General features: G+C 38.7%; 1 protein-coding gene across 3 annotated transcripts in view; it reads right to left on the bottom strand.

Annotated features, from left to right (window-relative positions):
* The window catches only part of Opcml (opioid binding protein/cell adhesion molecule like), a 536,087-nt gene extending 519,942 nt beyond the window's left edge, over positions 1 to 16,145 (bottom strand). For all 3 annotated transcript variants that reach the window (XM_027945504.2, XM_027945503.2, XM_027945501.1), the window contains exon 1: positions 15,979 to 16,145. In XM_027945504.2, the coding sequence (XP_027801305.1) occupies positions 15,979 to 16,145 (167 nt within the window). The remainder of the gene's footprint in view (positions 1 to 15,978) is intronic.
* Positions 16,146 to 18,089: the final 1,944 nt, after the last annotated feature.

Raw genomic sequence — 18,089 nt, forward strand, 5'->3', positions numbered from 1 at the left:
ATTCCTCAAAAAACTAGAAATGGAACCACCATTTGACACAGTTATTCCACTCCCTTGTATATTTCCAAACAATTTAAAATCAGCATAATATAGTGACACAGCCACATCAATGTTTATAGAAGCACAATTCACAATAGATACGCTAAGGACCAGCATTTTTGAAAGTGACTGAATTTATTACTATTTTAAAATAAATTGTTCTAAGCTAGGCATGGTGGCACACGCCAATAATCCCAGCAACTCAGAAGGCTGAGAAAGAAGGATAACAAGTTTGAAGCCAGACTGACCAACTTAGAACCTATCTCAAACTAAAATATTACCAAGAGCTAGAGATGTAGTTCAGTAGTTTGAGCATATGCTTTCCATGATCAAGGCCCTATGTTCAATCTCTAGTACCATAAAAATAAATTAATAAATAAATAAAATAAAATGTGTAAGCGAGGAGAATATGCCACACTAGGAAAATATCAGTAGAGTGTACATACAAGAGGAAATGACAGAAAATCAAAATGTGTCACTACAAAGGTAAATCAACTAAACACAGGGAAAAAATGAAGGTAGGAAGCTGTGCTGAAAACAAATAAAAAAACTGCCATAGTTAGTTATTCTTCATTGTTAATTTCTTTAAACATAAATGAAACAAACACCCCAATCAAAAGACATAGATTAGCAGAATTGATTTAATAATAGCAATAGAAACCAATAATATGCTGTCTATTAGAGACTCATTTGAAATTGCTTCATACATAGGTTCAAAGGGAAAGGATGTTGAAGTATTTCTATACAAATTAAACTAGAGATTAGAGGTAGCTATGCCAAAATGACAAATAAACTTTAAGAAACTCTTACCAGACATAAGGTATACTATATTATAATAAAAGGATAAATTTACCAAGAAGATACAATAATTGTAAATATATATATATATAACAAACATCAGAACATGTAATCATATAAAGTAAACATTGGGAGAATTAAGGGGAAAAACAGCTCCTATAACAACAGAAGAAAACATTAATGATCCACTTTCAGTAATGGACGGAACAACACAAAGATCAAAGAGGAAATAAAGGATGTGAACATCACTATAGAGGTAAACTGGACCTAACAGAACACTTCACCTTCCAGAGGCAGAGTATACATTTTCTCAAAAACAAATTGAACATTCTTCAGAATAGATTACACACTAAGCCACAATACAAGTTTTTATAACCTTAGAGTGAAACCATACAAAGTATTTTTTTCCTGATCGAAATGGAAAAAAAAATAAATAAATCCATAGCAGAAGGAAAAGTGAAAAATACACAAATATTGTGTGAATTAAACAGTACATTTTTAACCAGTGGATTGGGGGGCAAGGTAAAAAACTTAAGATTCTGGGGAAAACTGAAAATTACCAACAGTTATGAAATGCAGTAAAGGCAATAATAAAATGGAAATTTATAGCCTAAACACCTATAAAAAGAAAAAAAGATTCTCAAATCATGAACCTAACTTGAAACCTTAAGGAATTAGAAAAAGAATAAAATAAACATACCTTTAACAGGAAGTGTATATAGATATTGCTATATATTTATATATGAGTAAAGATAAACATCATAGAGAAATATAAAAATATAAAAAGTAAAGAAAATTAACAAAACCACAAGTTTGTTCTTTGAACACATTAACAAAACTGATAAGCTGTTGGCTAGATTGAATGATCCAAATAACTGAAATCAAAAATTAAAGGGAAGACATGGAAATGTTAGAACAAATTCTATTCAAACAAGAAAGATAATAAGTATTATGAACAATGCATACAAAAAATTGGATAATGTAGGTGAAATTGATATAGTCCTAAAGAATTCAGCCTACCAAGAATGAATCATAAAGAAATAGAAAATCTGAATAAATCTATGATTGAAAGGAGATCTAATCACGAATCAAAGTATTAGACAAAGAGGAATGAAGAAAAGAGATAGGGATGGGAATAAGAAAGTAGAATAAATCAGACATAACTTTCCTATGTTCATATATAAATACACGACCAGTGTATTTCTATATCATGTTCAACCACAAGGATGGAATCCTAATTAGAATAAGTTAAAATCCACATATGTACACTATGTCAAAATATACTCTAAGTCATATATATATATATATATATATATATATATATATATATATATATATAAAACAAATAAAGGGGAAAACCTCCTAACCAAAAAGAAAAGAAAATCCCAAGCCCAGATGAATTCATTAATGAATTCTACAAATTATTTACAGAAGAGTAATAGTCCACTTCAGATTCTTCCAAAAATATGAAGAATGGTGAATACTTTCAAACTAAATCTGTGAGCCAAGGTTTTCCTGTTAATAATGAAGCAAAGACACCTTGAAAAAGAATAGTAAAAATTATCACCTCTTATGAATATCGATGCAGAAATTATCCACAGAATTCCAGCAAACTGCTTTTAACAGCTTTTTAAAAGGATTATACACTTTGACCAAGTGAAATTTATTCCTGCAATGCAAGAATGATAAACCTATGAAAATCAATCCACGTGCTTCATTAACAGGTTGAAGAAAAAAATAAAATAAGCAAATGATCATCTTAATTTATGCAGAAAAGAAAAGAAAAGGCATTGGAAAAATACAACACACACACCCCCACACACACACTCACACACATTTTCAACAAAGTAGAAATAGAAGGAAACTATCTCTTAAATATGAAAATCTCACAGTTAATAACTCAATGGTGAAAAACACAAGAGCTTTTTCCTCCAACATCAGAAAAAAGACAAGATGCCTGTAGCACTTCTAATCAATATAGTTTTAGAAGTTTCAGCAGGAGCAATTAGGCTACACAAAGATGATAAAGGCACTGGAACTGGAAAGTCAAAATGGGAAATTATCTGTTTACTGATGACATGATTTTATGTTTAGAAAACTCTGGACTCTACCAAAAAACATACAACTTACTAGTTCTAATAATTAACTGGCAAAGTTATAGGATACAAAATCAGTACACAAAAATAAGTTGCCTTTGTATACACTAAAAATGAACAATCCAAAAAGAAAATAGGACAATTCCATTTTTGATAGTATCAAAATGAATAAAATAGGAGTAAACTTATTTAAGAAGGTGAAAAAATTTCATGCTTAAAAAAAAAACAAAAAAAATGCTGCTGAAAAGTTGAAGAAGACAAAAATAAATAGAAAGATATCCCATGTTTGTGGCTTGAGAGACTAAATATAGTAAAGATGTCAGCATTCACAAAGTGATCTATAGATTCAATGTAATTCCCATCAAAAGTCCAATGATGTCTATTTTTTCAGAAATAGAAAAAAAAAATCTATCCTAAAATTCATGTGAAATGGCAAGAGATCACAAAAAAATCTTGAAAAAGAAGAACAAAATTGGAGGTCTCACACTTCCTGATTTAAAAACTTAAAACAAAGCTATAGAAATCAAAAGAGCCTTGACCTGGCATAAAGACAGATTAATAGACTAATGCATATAAATAATCCTTTGTTATAATGATTTTCAACAAATGTACCATTTGTTGAAAGACCATTCAATGAAGAGAAGACAGTCTTTTCAAAAAATTGTGCTCGGAAAATTAGATATCCACATGCAAAATGAAGAAGTTCCACTCCTACTTCATATAAATTTAACTTAAATACATTGGACTTAATCATAAAATCTAAAACTTAAAAAAGGGGGGCAGGGCAAAGCTTCATGACATCCAATTTGAGGACAGTGATTTCCTGGATATGACATCAGAAACATAGGCACCCAAAGGGGCAGGGGATGCATGAACTAAAGCAAAAAATGAAAACTATTACACATTTAACATACTATCTACATAGAGAAAAAGCATCCCACAGAATCAGAGGAAATATTTTCAAGTCATATATGTCTGATAAAAAATTAACTATCCAGAATCCCAAAACCCTCAACCCAACAACAAAGAACTTATCTTTATAAAAACAAGTGGCAGGAGGACAATCAACTTGAGTAGGCATCTCTCCAAAGAGAATACTTTATACAAGTCAATAAGTATATCAACATCATTCATCAACAGGGAAATGCAAGTTGAAATTGCAATGAGATACCAATTCAACCCATTACACCTGCTATTATAAAAATTAATAAATAAAAATAGAAAACAAAAAGTGTCAGCCAGGGTGTACAGAAACAGAAACCCTTAGGCACAGCTAATTGGGAATGAAAAGCAGTGCAGTTACCACAGAAAACAATATGTAGCTCCCCAAATAAATAAGCAGAAAATTATCATATGATCCAAAAATTCCACTTTGAGGCATAATACAAAAAAAAAAACATTGAAAGCAAGGGCTCAAAAATATTTCTACATTCATGATCAAGGCAGCACTATTTAGAATAGTGAATTCAGCACAAGTGTTCATCAAAGGATGGACAAATGAAGTACAGACAATGATTTGGTCTTAATTAAGGAAGGAAGTTTGACACATGCTTCAACAGGAATGGACCTTGGCGACATTATGCTAAGTTAAACAAGCCAGTCGCAAAAGGACACATTTCACATGGCACCACATGTCTGAGGTATAGTCAAAATCATAGACACTGAAAATGGAATGGTGGTTTCCAGGAGCTACAGGGAAGGAAGAATGGTTGGTTATTACTTAATGGATATAGAATTTCAGTTTGCAAAGGTGAAATAAGTTCTGTAGATGGATGGTGATGATGGCTACACAGCAATATGAATGTACTTAATGCTACTGAAATGTACATTTCAAATTGGCTAAAATGATAAAATTTATGTTAAGTATATTTTACAATAAAAAGGGAGGCACGAAGAGAACTTTGGGGTGATAAAAATGCTCTCTACCTTGTAGGGTGGTAGTTACATGAGTGAATATATGTGTTCAAATTTATTGACATGAACACTTAATTTGGGTGTATTGTATTTAAAACAAATTTGCTGCCTCCCTCTATTTTTCTCCCTAGTTTTTCCTCCCCATTTCCTGATTTATGGGCTCTATGTTCTGCCAACATATTCACTATATGTGAATGATTAGAGAAGAGAGCTTGAAATTAATTCAACTTTAAAATGTCTGCACTGTCTAGAGTAGTGCTTGGCATACAGTGGGCACTAAACAAGTGTTGGTTGTTTAAATTATACATTCAGAACAATTATCCAAATCCTCATATTCAAACAATAACAGCTTGAAAATATTTTTAAATCACATATCCTAAACATATAAACAATTTTTTCTTGTCATTATTCCTTAAACAATATAGCATACAATTCACATAGTATTTACATTTTATAGATATTATAAGTGATCTAAAGATGATTTAAAGTACATGGAAGAATATGTGTAGTTTACATTCAAATACTACAGCATTTTATAGATGAGACCTAAGCATTTACAGATTTTGGTATCCCAAGGGTTCCTAGAACCAATCCTCCATGAATACTGAAGAATGACTATAACCTACTTTTCTGTTTTGGCTTTTTTTTTTTTTGTATTTGTATTTTTTAAGTAGCTATTGTTTACTGCAAGCTTGCTACAGTATCAGACTTTAGCTCTTTGCAAATTCAATGTCGTTTGCTCTCACCCAACGACTCAGTGAAGTTGGTATATAGTCCCTGGTCTTTTTAATCAGGAAATTGAGGCTTAGAGAAATGGAATCCAACCACATGCAGCTATTACTTATGTAGTAGATTTGGGATTCAAAATGAGTCTTTTGGACTGTAAAGTTGCTGTTCTTCACCTCTTGATAGAGGTTATACTTTATCTTACATTTCGCTAAGCACCCATTGACTTGCCAATTGTAAACCAGAGCTTATAATCAAGAGCATTCTATAAATTGTTTGCACTGCACAGGTGCAACATGAAGCATGCTTCTGAGGCACGTTCAGAGGCATCACAGTGGGCGCTTGTTACAGAAGCTGTGGCACTTCAGATAGCCAAGAAAATGGGTCCATAAATCCCTTCATCCCAAGATGCCCACTGGAATGTTAAGAGATTACTCACTGTGGCCTTTCTATCCTCTAAAGTTTGCAGACACTCTTCCAGAATGTGCCATCCTTGATTATGGAAACATAGTGAAAAGGAAGGAGCAAGCCTCCCTGGCGTCTGCTCAGCATTTCCTGCCAGTGGCTTTAAGAATATTGTGAAATTCACAAAAAAATGCAATTCTAACAAGCAAGAGACAGGACAAGTTATATACCAACCATTTAGGGAGAGATCATTATCTCAACCAGAATTCAAATGCCAGAATCTCTGGTTGTAATTTCAGCGACTTCCCAATTACTTCAAAATGGTGAAAATATCTCCATTAGAATAGATAGCTCAGAAGTCAGTGCGTTTGTGTATGTGAGTGCACCAGTGTGTCTATGTGAAAAGGGGAGAAACTAGAAAAGAAAGAAGTAAAGGAGAAGTTAATACTTCCTTTTAAAAAGCTTGGAGTGCCTACTATGCATTAGGTATTGTACTGAACACTGGGGACCCAGAGATATAATGCATTTACGACATGGGAGAAGCAAAGGAAATGACAATGAGAATAGGAATATCTCTAGAGACAGTATAAAAAGCACAGGAGAGTATAAATTTGAGTACTATAATTCCTTGCTCTTACACAAGGTGACTTACAACCAATATCTCAATGTGAGCATGGCCACTCTGATCAAACACTGAACTGATTCAATTCCCTGTATATACAGATAGTGGCTCTCCTTATATCCCCCTGGGAAGTTCCAACCAGCCAAACAGTAAGCAAGAAGCCTTATGTCAGGATGGCATCACTGGGTGGTCAAGGTAGACAAATAACTGATATAGCAAGCCATATATCTGAGAATGAACTATGTAATTAATTGTAAAGGAGCAGAACAGACAGGAGTAAGCGTGAATTGGTCTTGACCACTGTTGAAGAAGTCTGCAAAATAAATAATTTTGGTTAGCAGACAAACAGTAAGCATTCAAAAGTCACTTAACCACTTAGCTGGGACAAGTGGGGTCAAAGGCAATTCTAGTCACTCTGAGGGGAGGTCCTGGAAGGACAAGCCAGGGTGCCTGATCTCCCAGAGTCTGGTATAGCTTCAGCATACATTATCAAGACATGGACTAGGACTCAGTGGCAAGAAGATTTACAGCTATGGGTCAGGTGGGAAGCGAGTTTCTGATAGAGCTAGCAATGAGCAGAAACTTCCTCTTTAAATTGCTCTTGCCTCTGCTGGCTCTGCAGATACTGGACATCAACATGCGTATGACCCTGTGTCCTGGACACCAGAATCTTGGCAGGTGGCTAACAGTGATTCTTATCATTCCATTCTCTTTCCTCCATCTATTTTCTACCTTTGACTATTCAATAATGCCAGTGGAAGCTTTTTGTCCCCTACATGTATACACATTTCCCTGCTCCTTAGTTCTTTCCTTTATCTTTGTTCAATTCTGCTTTGATACCTTCAGAAAATCTCTCTTCCCCTTTCTCCTCTCTTGTGTCTTTGCATTTTTTATCTTTCATTCCCTGTGTCTTTCTTCCCTTCCTTGTTAATGTTTATCAAAACACCTCCAACCATCAGACAAATATATTGTGACAGATGTGGGCTTGGATCCAATAGAGTGAGCGCTATGCATCTGAAAATTAAATTTGGCTCAAATAGAAACAATACTACAAACTCCAAAAACTTCTGAAAGTATTCAGAAATATCGTTGAGAAAATGTCTCCATATTATCTTCCTCTAATTACACCTACTTTTCTTCAGCGTCAGTACTCACAATAAATAGAAAATTATCATATCCATTTTTTCTCTTTTGTGTAATTACTTCTACAACAACATTATTTCATATTATTCTTCATTGCTAGTATGTAGCATTTTGGGTAATTGTGAGTTAAATCATCTTCAGTGGACCAGCCAAAAAACTTAACAACCACTTATAACATTCTTTGTTCCCAATATACAATGAAACTTTGTTAACCGAGCTATCATAAATCTTTAGACTTGACGAAAATGTTTAATATTCAAAACCAATTTTTAAAAACTTTATTGATCAGCACTTTTATGGGAAGCCAGGTCAAGTCCTTCAGCATCTCTTTGATTAAGGAAAATGTACCGTTTCCAGGGAAAAGGAGGTTAAAATAGGTCGCATGATTTTCTCTAGAGTATGAATCAGCAGCAAGGTGAGGAGAAGGCCAGTGGGTATTTTCACAACCTTAATGGATTAAATTAAAATGTGAATATAAAAATGGAGAAGGATTACAGATTGAAATGTTTTAGGTTTTAAAGAAACTACTTCTTTTTATTCTATACTTTGGGATCATTCATTTCTTCACAACTGTCAATGGTGGATTCTTCCCAACAAATTACCTGATTAGATTATTTTGTTTTAGTTCACAGGCCCTTTGAAGTACTGTGTATACAGTAGGAGGTAAATAAGTGGATAGTAGGACATTTAGGGTAGGTTCACAACCAGGAACACCAATGACCCCCTCTACGGTGTGCTGAACCCTTTGGTGACCATCATTTTGTGCAGTGTTCCCAGCACACATTATTTCTAGCTCCAGAAGGTGGGTCAACATTTACTTAAGTGCAGATGAGGGAAAGGAGACCCTAAATATTCTACAGAAGACAATTAAAACACTCAGCTTAAATGCAGGTTTCCTGGACTTCAATCCAATATGTGTCCAGGCAAAAGAAAGAAACCTTTTATTTGTTTCTGCTCAGAGTGCATGGAAACCTTCTCTGGTCTCTATATCAGGGAGGGCAGGGTAGATTATGTAATTGAGAAGAAGCAGAAAAGTCTTCTAGGAGCAAATCTGAATTCTATCACATAATAACTATGTGAACAAAGGCAAGTGGCTTAATTTCCCTAAACCTCAATTTCCTATGCCATTAATTGGGATTGTAATATTTTGAAAGTTACATTAAATGATAGGTCATTTATAAAGGCATATGACATACATTAAATCATGGATAATAGGGTTTTTGTTTTAAAAGCACCCCACTTCCTCTCCCAGGGCCTTGATAGTTTTATTAAAGGGCCTGTGGTCTTATCCTATAGGGAGAGTGATGAAAGTGTCAAACCTTTCCTTTCTTCACCTTCTCTACAAGGAAAACAAAGTGCAGATCTAGACGGGGCAAGTGCTGAGCAGACTAGACACTGGAGCTTAAATTTTCACTTATACAAAAAAATACACCAGGGTATAAGCTATACTAAATAGGTGTTACTATTGGGAGACAGGAAAGGAAGGAGAATGGACCAAAATTAAAAGAACCCACCCTTTTCCCCAACATCTACTCCACACTAACTGTAGCTCTGATTTCCTTAAATGCAACATCAGCAAAATAATCTTCCTGCAGGGCAAACAAAAATCAAACATATTTGGAATAATCTGGGGCTGTCTTGTCTGTATTTAAAAAAGAAAATCAAGAAAGGCTAATACTTAGTTCCTAACTTAATAGGTAATGCAAACGTCTACAGATGTCTTAAGATGTAATTCCTCCTTCTTATCTCATGACTATGAAGACAGCTCCCTGTTAATAAAAAGCAATTTTTAAAGTTCTCCCCTGGGAAGGTCAAATAGAAGCTACTTTGCTTTTCCTTTCTGATGCATCTCATTTTTGGATCCCATCAGATTTCTAACACCAGGATCCCCCATAGCTTGCCATGATAAACACAGTAAGGTGGTCATGGGCAGAGTCCTTAACAGAAGTTGGAAGGAAGGGAAGTGGAAAGACAGAACTAAACTGAACCCAAGGGCCATATTTACTAAAAGAGGCCAAATAATTACTAAAGGGCTTAGATAAGAATTGCTGAGTTTTTCCACTATGGTTCAAGCAGTCTAGGGGCCTACATTGTTAATGCTTTAAAACAGCTTCTTCCATTACCTTCTTTGGACTGTGGACATGTTAGGTATGTGTATGGGGAGGCAGACACATCCCTACCAATCAGAGATGTTAGAGTGTCACAGACTCAAATCAGCCCTACTCATCTTGGCCTGGGTGATCCTGAAGCCATTTGCCAATGTGGGACACACTAAGTCCTCAGGCAGGATTACGAATTTCCTTGCTCAATGCATCTCTTTTTCTCTGATAAGGAAAATCTCTGCAGAAACATGACAGCCTCCTCTTCCAAATGTGTTATTTTACTGCTGCTAAGAAGATTCCTCTTAACTCTGCCACCCTGCTTGTTGTCTTGCCCTTAGGGATATTGAAGACTTCGTGTGTAGTTTAAGATCAGATTGCAACCACTGGTGGATTCAACTGTCCCCTCTGACAAGTAATTTGAGTAGAATCCAAAAATCCTTCAGCCCTCAGGTCCCTGAGTGTTATGCCTGAATGCCCCAGCATCATATTTTAAAGAGAATAAAACTGTTTAAATATAAGCAGTTCATTGCTGTAAGGTAATACTATATTAGAAGAGGATGGGTCTCATTAAAATGGCTCAAAGAGTCCCACCAATACTTAATATTTTTAATCCCTAGTACTCAGTACAATATCTGCACTCAATACATAAGACATAAAATGCAGGAACTTGCAATGTAACAGTGATCACACATGAAGAAATCACAGGTCCACAATGTGTCTCTGTTAAAAGAGGGGTGTAGCAACTGTGGCTGGAACCCAGATGACAATAATTCTTAACCAAAAGCAGGAAGCTGAGTGGAACTGGGAAGAAACTAATACAATTTAAAGGTGTGTGTGTAGGTGGAGAAGGAGACGGTAGAATAGATGAAACTAGGAAAAAATGAGAATATCAATTATTACTGAGGAGTTCCATTTAGTACTAGTAACAACTAACACACACAGTCAGCCCTCTGTATCCATGGATTATATCTGCAGATGTGCAAAACAGCAGATCAAAAATATATTTAAAATTTTTAATTGCATCCATATCGAACAGGTACAGATGTTTTGCTTGTCATTATTGCCTAAACAATATAGTATAACAACTATTCACATAGCACTTACATTGTATTAGGTATTATAAATAATCTAGAGATGATTTAAAATATTGGAAGGATGTGCGTAGGTTAAATGAGATGTGATCATTTGAGAACTTTGGTATCCAGGGAGCCCTTGAACAAATCTCCCATGAATACCGCTGAGAAATATACTGCTGCTCTAAAACTAACAGAACAACACCATATACTTTGTCTCACCTGATATTACAGGTCTGGTGGATATCATTCCCTTCTATATACAATTACACTGAAGTGCTCAAGGCTATGTAGTTAGTGAGAGGTAGAATGAGAATCAAACTGAAGCACCCAGGCCCTGAGCCTAGCACTTTCTAGAGCACTAATGTAGCTATAAGGTGGCTGAATGCATGGAAGGGACACTTTAGTGGACAGTAGGGAGGAGGGAGAGACCCTGGACACCAACCTTGCTCAGATGTTATAGGGCATAAAGGCTTTAGAACAGAGTTCATCAACTTTGCTCTAAACTGGAAATACTGGAAGAGATACATTAAATACCCATAACTCCAGAGATGTTGATTTCTTTGGTTTGTGAGTTTGGCATTAGATTCTTTGTCTTTTGTTTGTTTGTTTTGGTGTGGAATGAATTCACTGCCTCACATACTCTAAGCATCCTCTCTACCACACTAAGTTATATCTCCAACCTCAAGTGGAATTTTTAGAAAGCATTCCAGGTAACTTCAAGGAGCAAACCAGTTTATCATAGTCAAGTGAGAGGGCTCTTCTGGACCTGGGCCTGCTTGTAAGTCTTTTTATGTCTCCATTTTCTTAGCTCAAGAACAGTGCCTTTACACTTGTATAGTCCTTATTTAGCTTAGGCACCTTAAACATTGAAACTCAAAAGTCATGCACATGTTTTGAATAATCTACTGGCTGCTCTGAATTTCCAAATTTAAGCCAGATGACCAACTGCTGATGACAAGTGAAAAATACAGAAAACCACCCAGGTGGACAACAGAACATTGTACTCAGGAATTCTATTGCCCAAGTTGCTTTGGAAAAATCCCACTACTCAGATTATTCCTTGGCAGCATTTAAACCTCACCTACTTGTTCTGAATGGATTAGTTCAGAACTCCAAATGAAAATGTTGGGACAGGGTAGAAATGAGCCTGTAAGCATAATCCCATATCAACAAGCTAGAATTATCCAAATTTTTTATCCTATATTGAAAAATAAAATAAAAACAAAAATAACAAAATAAATCACCATGTTGGTGGAAACTGATGAGAGCCACAGCCGAAGGAGCCCCAGCAAACTTCCAGCTGCCAGCAAACTTCCAGCTGCCAGCTGATGATTGGCTCACAGCGGCCCCAGCAACTTCTAGCTACCAACTGATTGGCTCCTCTGCGGTGATGCTCATTGGGCTGTTTCCCTGCCCTTTCAGACCATGGAGCTGCTCATTGGGGGACTCATTTTGGCTCTGCCCACGTGACCCAGCCAATTGGCCTCAAGAGCAGGAGGAGTGGGGGAGGTTGAGAGGCTTGTGGGAAGCCGGTGGTGGCAGTTGGGCTCTGAGGGTTTTTCCTGAGGAGCTGTTTTGTTTGGCGTGTGTGGTTCTAAAAATAAAGTTTGTTTCTTTTGACAAGTGGATCCTGAATTGTGCCCAGCCAGACTGCGGCAGAAACTTTTCCCATTGAGTAAAACATCCATAAGTAGTGAATACAACCACTGTTTTAGGGTATCCCTCAAAATGTCTATGTACTCAGATACTGTGGACTAACAGAAAAACCAAAGTAAATTTAGAGGTATCAGAGCTTCATGAAGAAGGTTCAATTGGTGGGCATCTGTGTGTCAGATGCCAGCTGATAGGTTTAGGATGCTAGGCTCCTTTCCTGATGTGGCACTGATTCAGACAAAGGACTCCTAGATACTTGTTATATCTAATCTAAAAGAAAGGCACAGAACATTTTTAACCCAACAGAAGATAATTGTAATGAAATGATTCTGGCCAAGAGGGCCCATTTGTAATAATGAATTCAAATCAGATTCATAGAAGCTATAATTCAACCATAGTGAATAGCACCTTCATTTTCCATATCATCTCTCTTCCAAAAAGGCTAAATAACTCAATATTCAAATAATTATTTTTACTTTTTAAGTAGCCTTATGAAGTAGTTATGAAGAAGATAATATTGCCTCACTTACATAAAATGAGTTTCAAAACTTCAATGTCGTCTTTAGCACATCACTTCCTAATGTCTCTCAGTGTAATCAAAGACCTGTCACAACAAAACTGATATCCCAAAGGAAGGAAATCATTCCGCCTCTAAGCTGTACAATTTTTCATTGGAGAGTTTGAAGATGGACCCAGGTTTCTTGATTCCTTTCCTTTTCCTACTAGGACTTTGCTTCTTATCTGACTCCATTCAACATTAAAAAACAGACTGGAGATAATTTGATCCAGGACAGTTATATTAAAAAGACTTTCTGTGGCTGATAGGAATAGACATCATTTAATTTTTTTTAGCAAATTGTGAATATTTAATGCATTTGGAACACTAAATTCCCAAGCAATGAATTCCCAATGAACACTTTTAAGGAGACCATAGAGCTAAAGAATTAAAGAGCTGGGGATGTAGCAGAGTGTCATAGCATTTTCCTAACATTTGTGAGGCCCTGAGTTTGATCCCCAGCATGACAAAAATAAATACATAAATAAGCATGGTTTTAAAAGCAAAAGGAACCATCAAATAAAAATCAGTACATTTATCTGGGGTTGAGGGAAACTGTGGATTTCCAATGACTGGAAACATGGGCTCTCCCTCCAAGTACTGACAAGTAAGTTTTTTGTTAAGATTAGAATGTGCCTGTTTGCCTCTAAAGCAAAAATGTATTAAACAAAAACTGAAACAAACAGAAATTTGCAGGAGATGTTTATGTTCTTTGAAGATACATTGTCTCCAGTGAAATCAAAATCTGTAAAAATCAGGGAATAATAAGAATTAAGTGATGAGGGAAAGAAAGAAGGAAGAAAATGAATATAAGGCAAAAGCATGCCACATAAAGACACTGATAAAAATAAAGAAAGAAAGCCATAAGAGATAAGATTGCATAAGCTAAAATTTAGAGGATAGAAAGAGATTAAAATGTGAAACAATATGCTAGATTTCTCTCTTCCTGGGGTAAAATGCACAGAAAAGACAAGAAATCAACATAGGATATGTGCTTACTTTTTTTTTTTTAAAGCAACAACACAAAATCAGGTAACAGATAACAGTTGTATTTGAGTATGTAAGTTTTTTTCCCCACAAAGCACAAAAATCAAGTATTCAGCTTTTCCTTTTTTATTCCCATTCCCATTACCAAGCCCAGCTGCTAAACATTAGATTTGAAGATCATGAAAACAGGCCACTAGCTAATAAAAAATGGTAGATCTAAGCTGGCCCTCTGCTGGTAGAATTGTTTCACTGCATCAGAGAAAGCAGAAAGCTCAAGTTTTTAAGTTTCTGCTTTAATTCCAAGGGGCAAGAAGAGGCCAGATGATTTAGCAAAGTTTAACACTGAGTCCCTATTCAACTCTGGACCTCTGTGCCTCCAGTGGAAGATTAGAAGATAAAAGATAAAAAGATACATACTAACGTCCCATTCAGACTACTAATATTTGCCCAAATTTCCTCCATGTGCTACTCAGATCTTTGAACCAACCAGTCCACTGCAAATGTACATCCCACGAGTCGTTTCCCAGGGATCAGACTCAGGGGTCTTATTTGAAGCAACTCTTCAAATAAGTACACTCTTGCCTGGGACAGGCATACCAGAAGGACTTGTCTTTCCTGCTGTAGGTGAAAGACATCTCTGTCCTCCTTCCTTATCTGTCCTTCTTGGGCCTCCATGCACCAGAATACAAGGGATCTGGAACCAGTACTCCAGCTCAAAAGAAGATTTAGCTAAGAATCATAAAGTTGCAAACTTAACATTTGGGTTCAAGAAAAGAATTGCTGGTTTCCCAAAGGCATTCATTCTTTCCCCAGGGAGATGCTTATCTCCACAGGGAGGGTTCCACAAGGAAAGCCAAAGGAAGAGAGGGAAGGAAAGCCCACCCTCATTTTCCTCTTGCAGAAGCTAGGCATTTTGGCTACAGAATCTGGGTCAGAATGTTTTATTTTCACCATAACCATCAAAGTCACAGGCAGGGCAAATGCATTCACCCTGTGTACATTGGGAGGCATAGTTAAGCTGGGACGTCCCTGAATCTGTCTCCTAGGACCAGACTGCCTCATTAAAGGGATAAAAGATGATATCTGCTGAGCTGGTGGAAAGTGGTGGCTGCATTTTTATTAAAGTCTCTGCTGCAGCGGGCCTAGTCCCCAAAGGTTCATATTCCAAGAATCTCCACCCCTCTGCCTGGAGTGTGTAAGTGATTCTCTGTAACTCATTAAGGTAAAACAAAAAGCTTCTGTATTGTGCTTCTCACACAGAAGTGATGTCGTTGCATAAAAGCTACATGTTTCCTCTCCTTTGCCCCAGCTGGAAAAAATAAAATGGCCCTCATAATTTATCACACAAGGTTGGCATGAGTGGCTGCATCTTCAGCAAACTCTTCACAGGCCATGGCCTGGCCCTGGTAATTCCAAAGCCTTCAATTGTTAAGAATCCCGCTGAAAGGGACAAGTCTAGCCATCCTGAGGATGACCCCACTTCATCACATATCTCCTGGTCTGGGAGAGAGGATCCAAGGGGCTGGCTGACCACTCAGTATTTCAATTTCAATGCCCACATGTTTTTATCTTGGTACACACACAAAAGTGAATCTAGCCATGTCATGGTTCCATGTATACATGGAGTTCCAAATGCAGACTTCCGGCCAGATAACAGACCAGAAAAGCCAGACCAAGTGACAAACCTGTCCAAAGAACTGGTATCATCAACCACAGGACGCAAGTTGCCACCTTTTGGGCCTGCAAAAGTCCCTCTCACATGCTCCAATCGCCCACAGGAGCCTTCCATTCTCTCCCTCAGCCCCTCCCCATGAAACCACGTCCGAGGGACTCAGTCCCCCTTTGAAGGATAGCTCCCTACCTGAGGGTGGCGCTCTCCCCTTGCCGGACCGTCACGTTGTCCATAGCTTTGGGGAAGGTGGCATCTCCGCTGCGCACGGGCACTCCTGTGGGTACAAGGAACAGCAGCCTGAGAGACACGACCACGAGGCACTTCCAGGGCAGGAACAGGTACCCACAGACCCCCATCCTCGACAGCCACAACTTCCCAGAACTCAACAGCAGCACAGTCCTGGTCCCCCGCCACGCACACCAGCCGGTTTCAGGAAGTGGTGTGGGCAGAAAGGAAAAGAGAGCACACCAGGAGCAGAAAGGAGGAAGAAGGAGAAGCAAAGAGTCCAGGCTCTCCGGAGTCTAATAATTCTTCCTCAATTCCTGCCTCAGCTTTCCAGCCTAGCAGAACCAGATGCCCCCTCCTGCATCCAAAAAGAGCTTTCTCGACGCTCCCCTGGGGAGGGGGTAGACAGCTGGGAAGGGAGAGAAAGAAGGAAGGTGCAAGGATGAAGGTCACAGATTGCGCTTTTTCTGCCTCTCTCTTCAAGATGCTACTTTAAGATTCAGTTGGGCACGTTCTGCAGAGGTCTGGCATCAAAAGTTTATAACCCAAAGAAGGCAAGTGTCTCTGACATAAAGGAGATGTCATAAAAAGCTCCTGCTTCAAGGAGAGGAGAAAATGTTTTATTAGATCACACATATGTATAGATATATTTATAAACCAGCCCCAAGTCTCGCATCTGGAACCCGAAGGCGATAAAAAGTTCCAAGCTGGGACACGCAGCCGGTGCAGACCAAGATCCTCCGGTCCGTGGATGTCCTCACCGCAGCCCGGTCGGAAACTCGCGGCCAGCCTGGCCCGCGCTCGCCAGCCCGCGGAGCGCCGCCCGGCGCAGGCTCTGGGCTCACGGGGAGCTGGGCGGACGGCGCCCCCGCCTCCTCCGGGGACGCGGCACGGGACGCGGGGACGCGCGGACGCCACGCTTAGAGGCCGCCCCCGGCCTCTGCGCCGCCTTCCTCCCGGGAGCAGCCCGGACGCGCGCGGGCCCAGACCGCCAGGGTTGTCATGGCAGCAGCTCCATCCCTGACCGTTACTTTCTCCCAGTGCCGACTCGGAGCTAGCAGGCGGGCAGGCAGCGCTGACTGTGCGCTCATCCCGACCCGGTGCAGGGCGAGGGACGCAGGCGCCCACCAAGTCCCGCTGCGCCCACCAAATCTGGGAATCCCTGCGGGGATGAGTCCGGCCCCTCACAGGGCTCCACTCTCCCCCCAATAGCTGAGCAAGCCAAGAGAACGTCGCGCCCCTTTCAGTGGCTCCCCAGGAATCAAAGCGGGGATGGGGGGTGAGTAGGGGGAGGGAGGAGGAGAGAGGGAGAGGGAGTTCTGGGGAAAGCAGCAAATTGAAAACTGACACTGGCATCTTCCCTCCCTCCCTGATGCCAATGCAGAAGTTGCCAAACCCCGCCCTGGATACTGAACTACATTTCCCATTCCAGGTAGCTGAACTAGGCTGCCTGGTCCACCACTCTGCAAGCTACAGTTCTATGGCTTAGCTTTCCTGGGCCTATGCAGAAAGCCGGAACGAGAAGCTTCCTACTATGATGACCTACCTCAGAGACCTTTATGCCCCTACACTTGAAGTTTATTGGTCAAGTGGGCAAGTGTGCATTTCTTCTTACAACACAACATGCAAAGTTGTCCCTATTGTCCATGCATTTTATTTCAGTAAAAAGCAAGAGCTGGGAAAAACATGGATATCCTTAAAAAAAATAGTAGGAATAATCTTTATAAATCCATCTATAGCTTTCTGATTACAGGAAGGGTCACCATAATAGTGTTAGAAGGGGAGATGGGGGCATGGTATTTTTAGAGGCCAATCTCTGCATTTCTTTGAACTCAGATTCATTTTCTTTCAGTTCTAAACCTAAGAACTCCAGCTTTCCTTGGGTTGGTCATTATTCTTTTTCCTGCTTTGCCTGACAGAATCCTCCCTCACTGCGTGGCTCTCGCTCTTGTATCCTAATTTAATGGTTGCTATGTGCATCTGCCCTACTGTATTCTTTCTCAAAGCCTTTTGTTAAATTAGACTGGGCTCTGCACAATTGGCAAAATGAAATGTAATTCAAAAATAAGCATTAA

Source organism: Marmota flaviventris, chromosome 9, assembly GCF_047511675.1.
Source record: "Marmota flaviventris isolate mMarFla1 chromosome 9, mMarFla1.hap1, whole genome shotgun sequence".
Taxonomy (NCBI): Eukaryota; Metazoa; Chordata; class Mammalia; order Rodentia; family Sciuridae; genus Marmota; species Marmota flaviventris.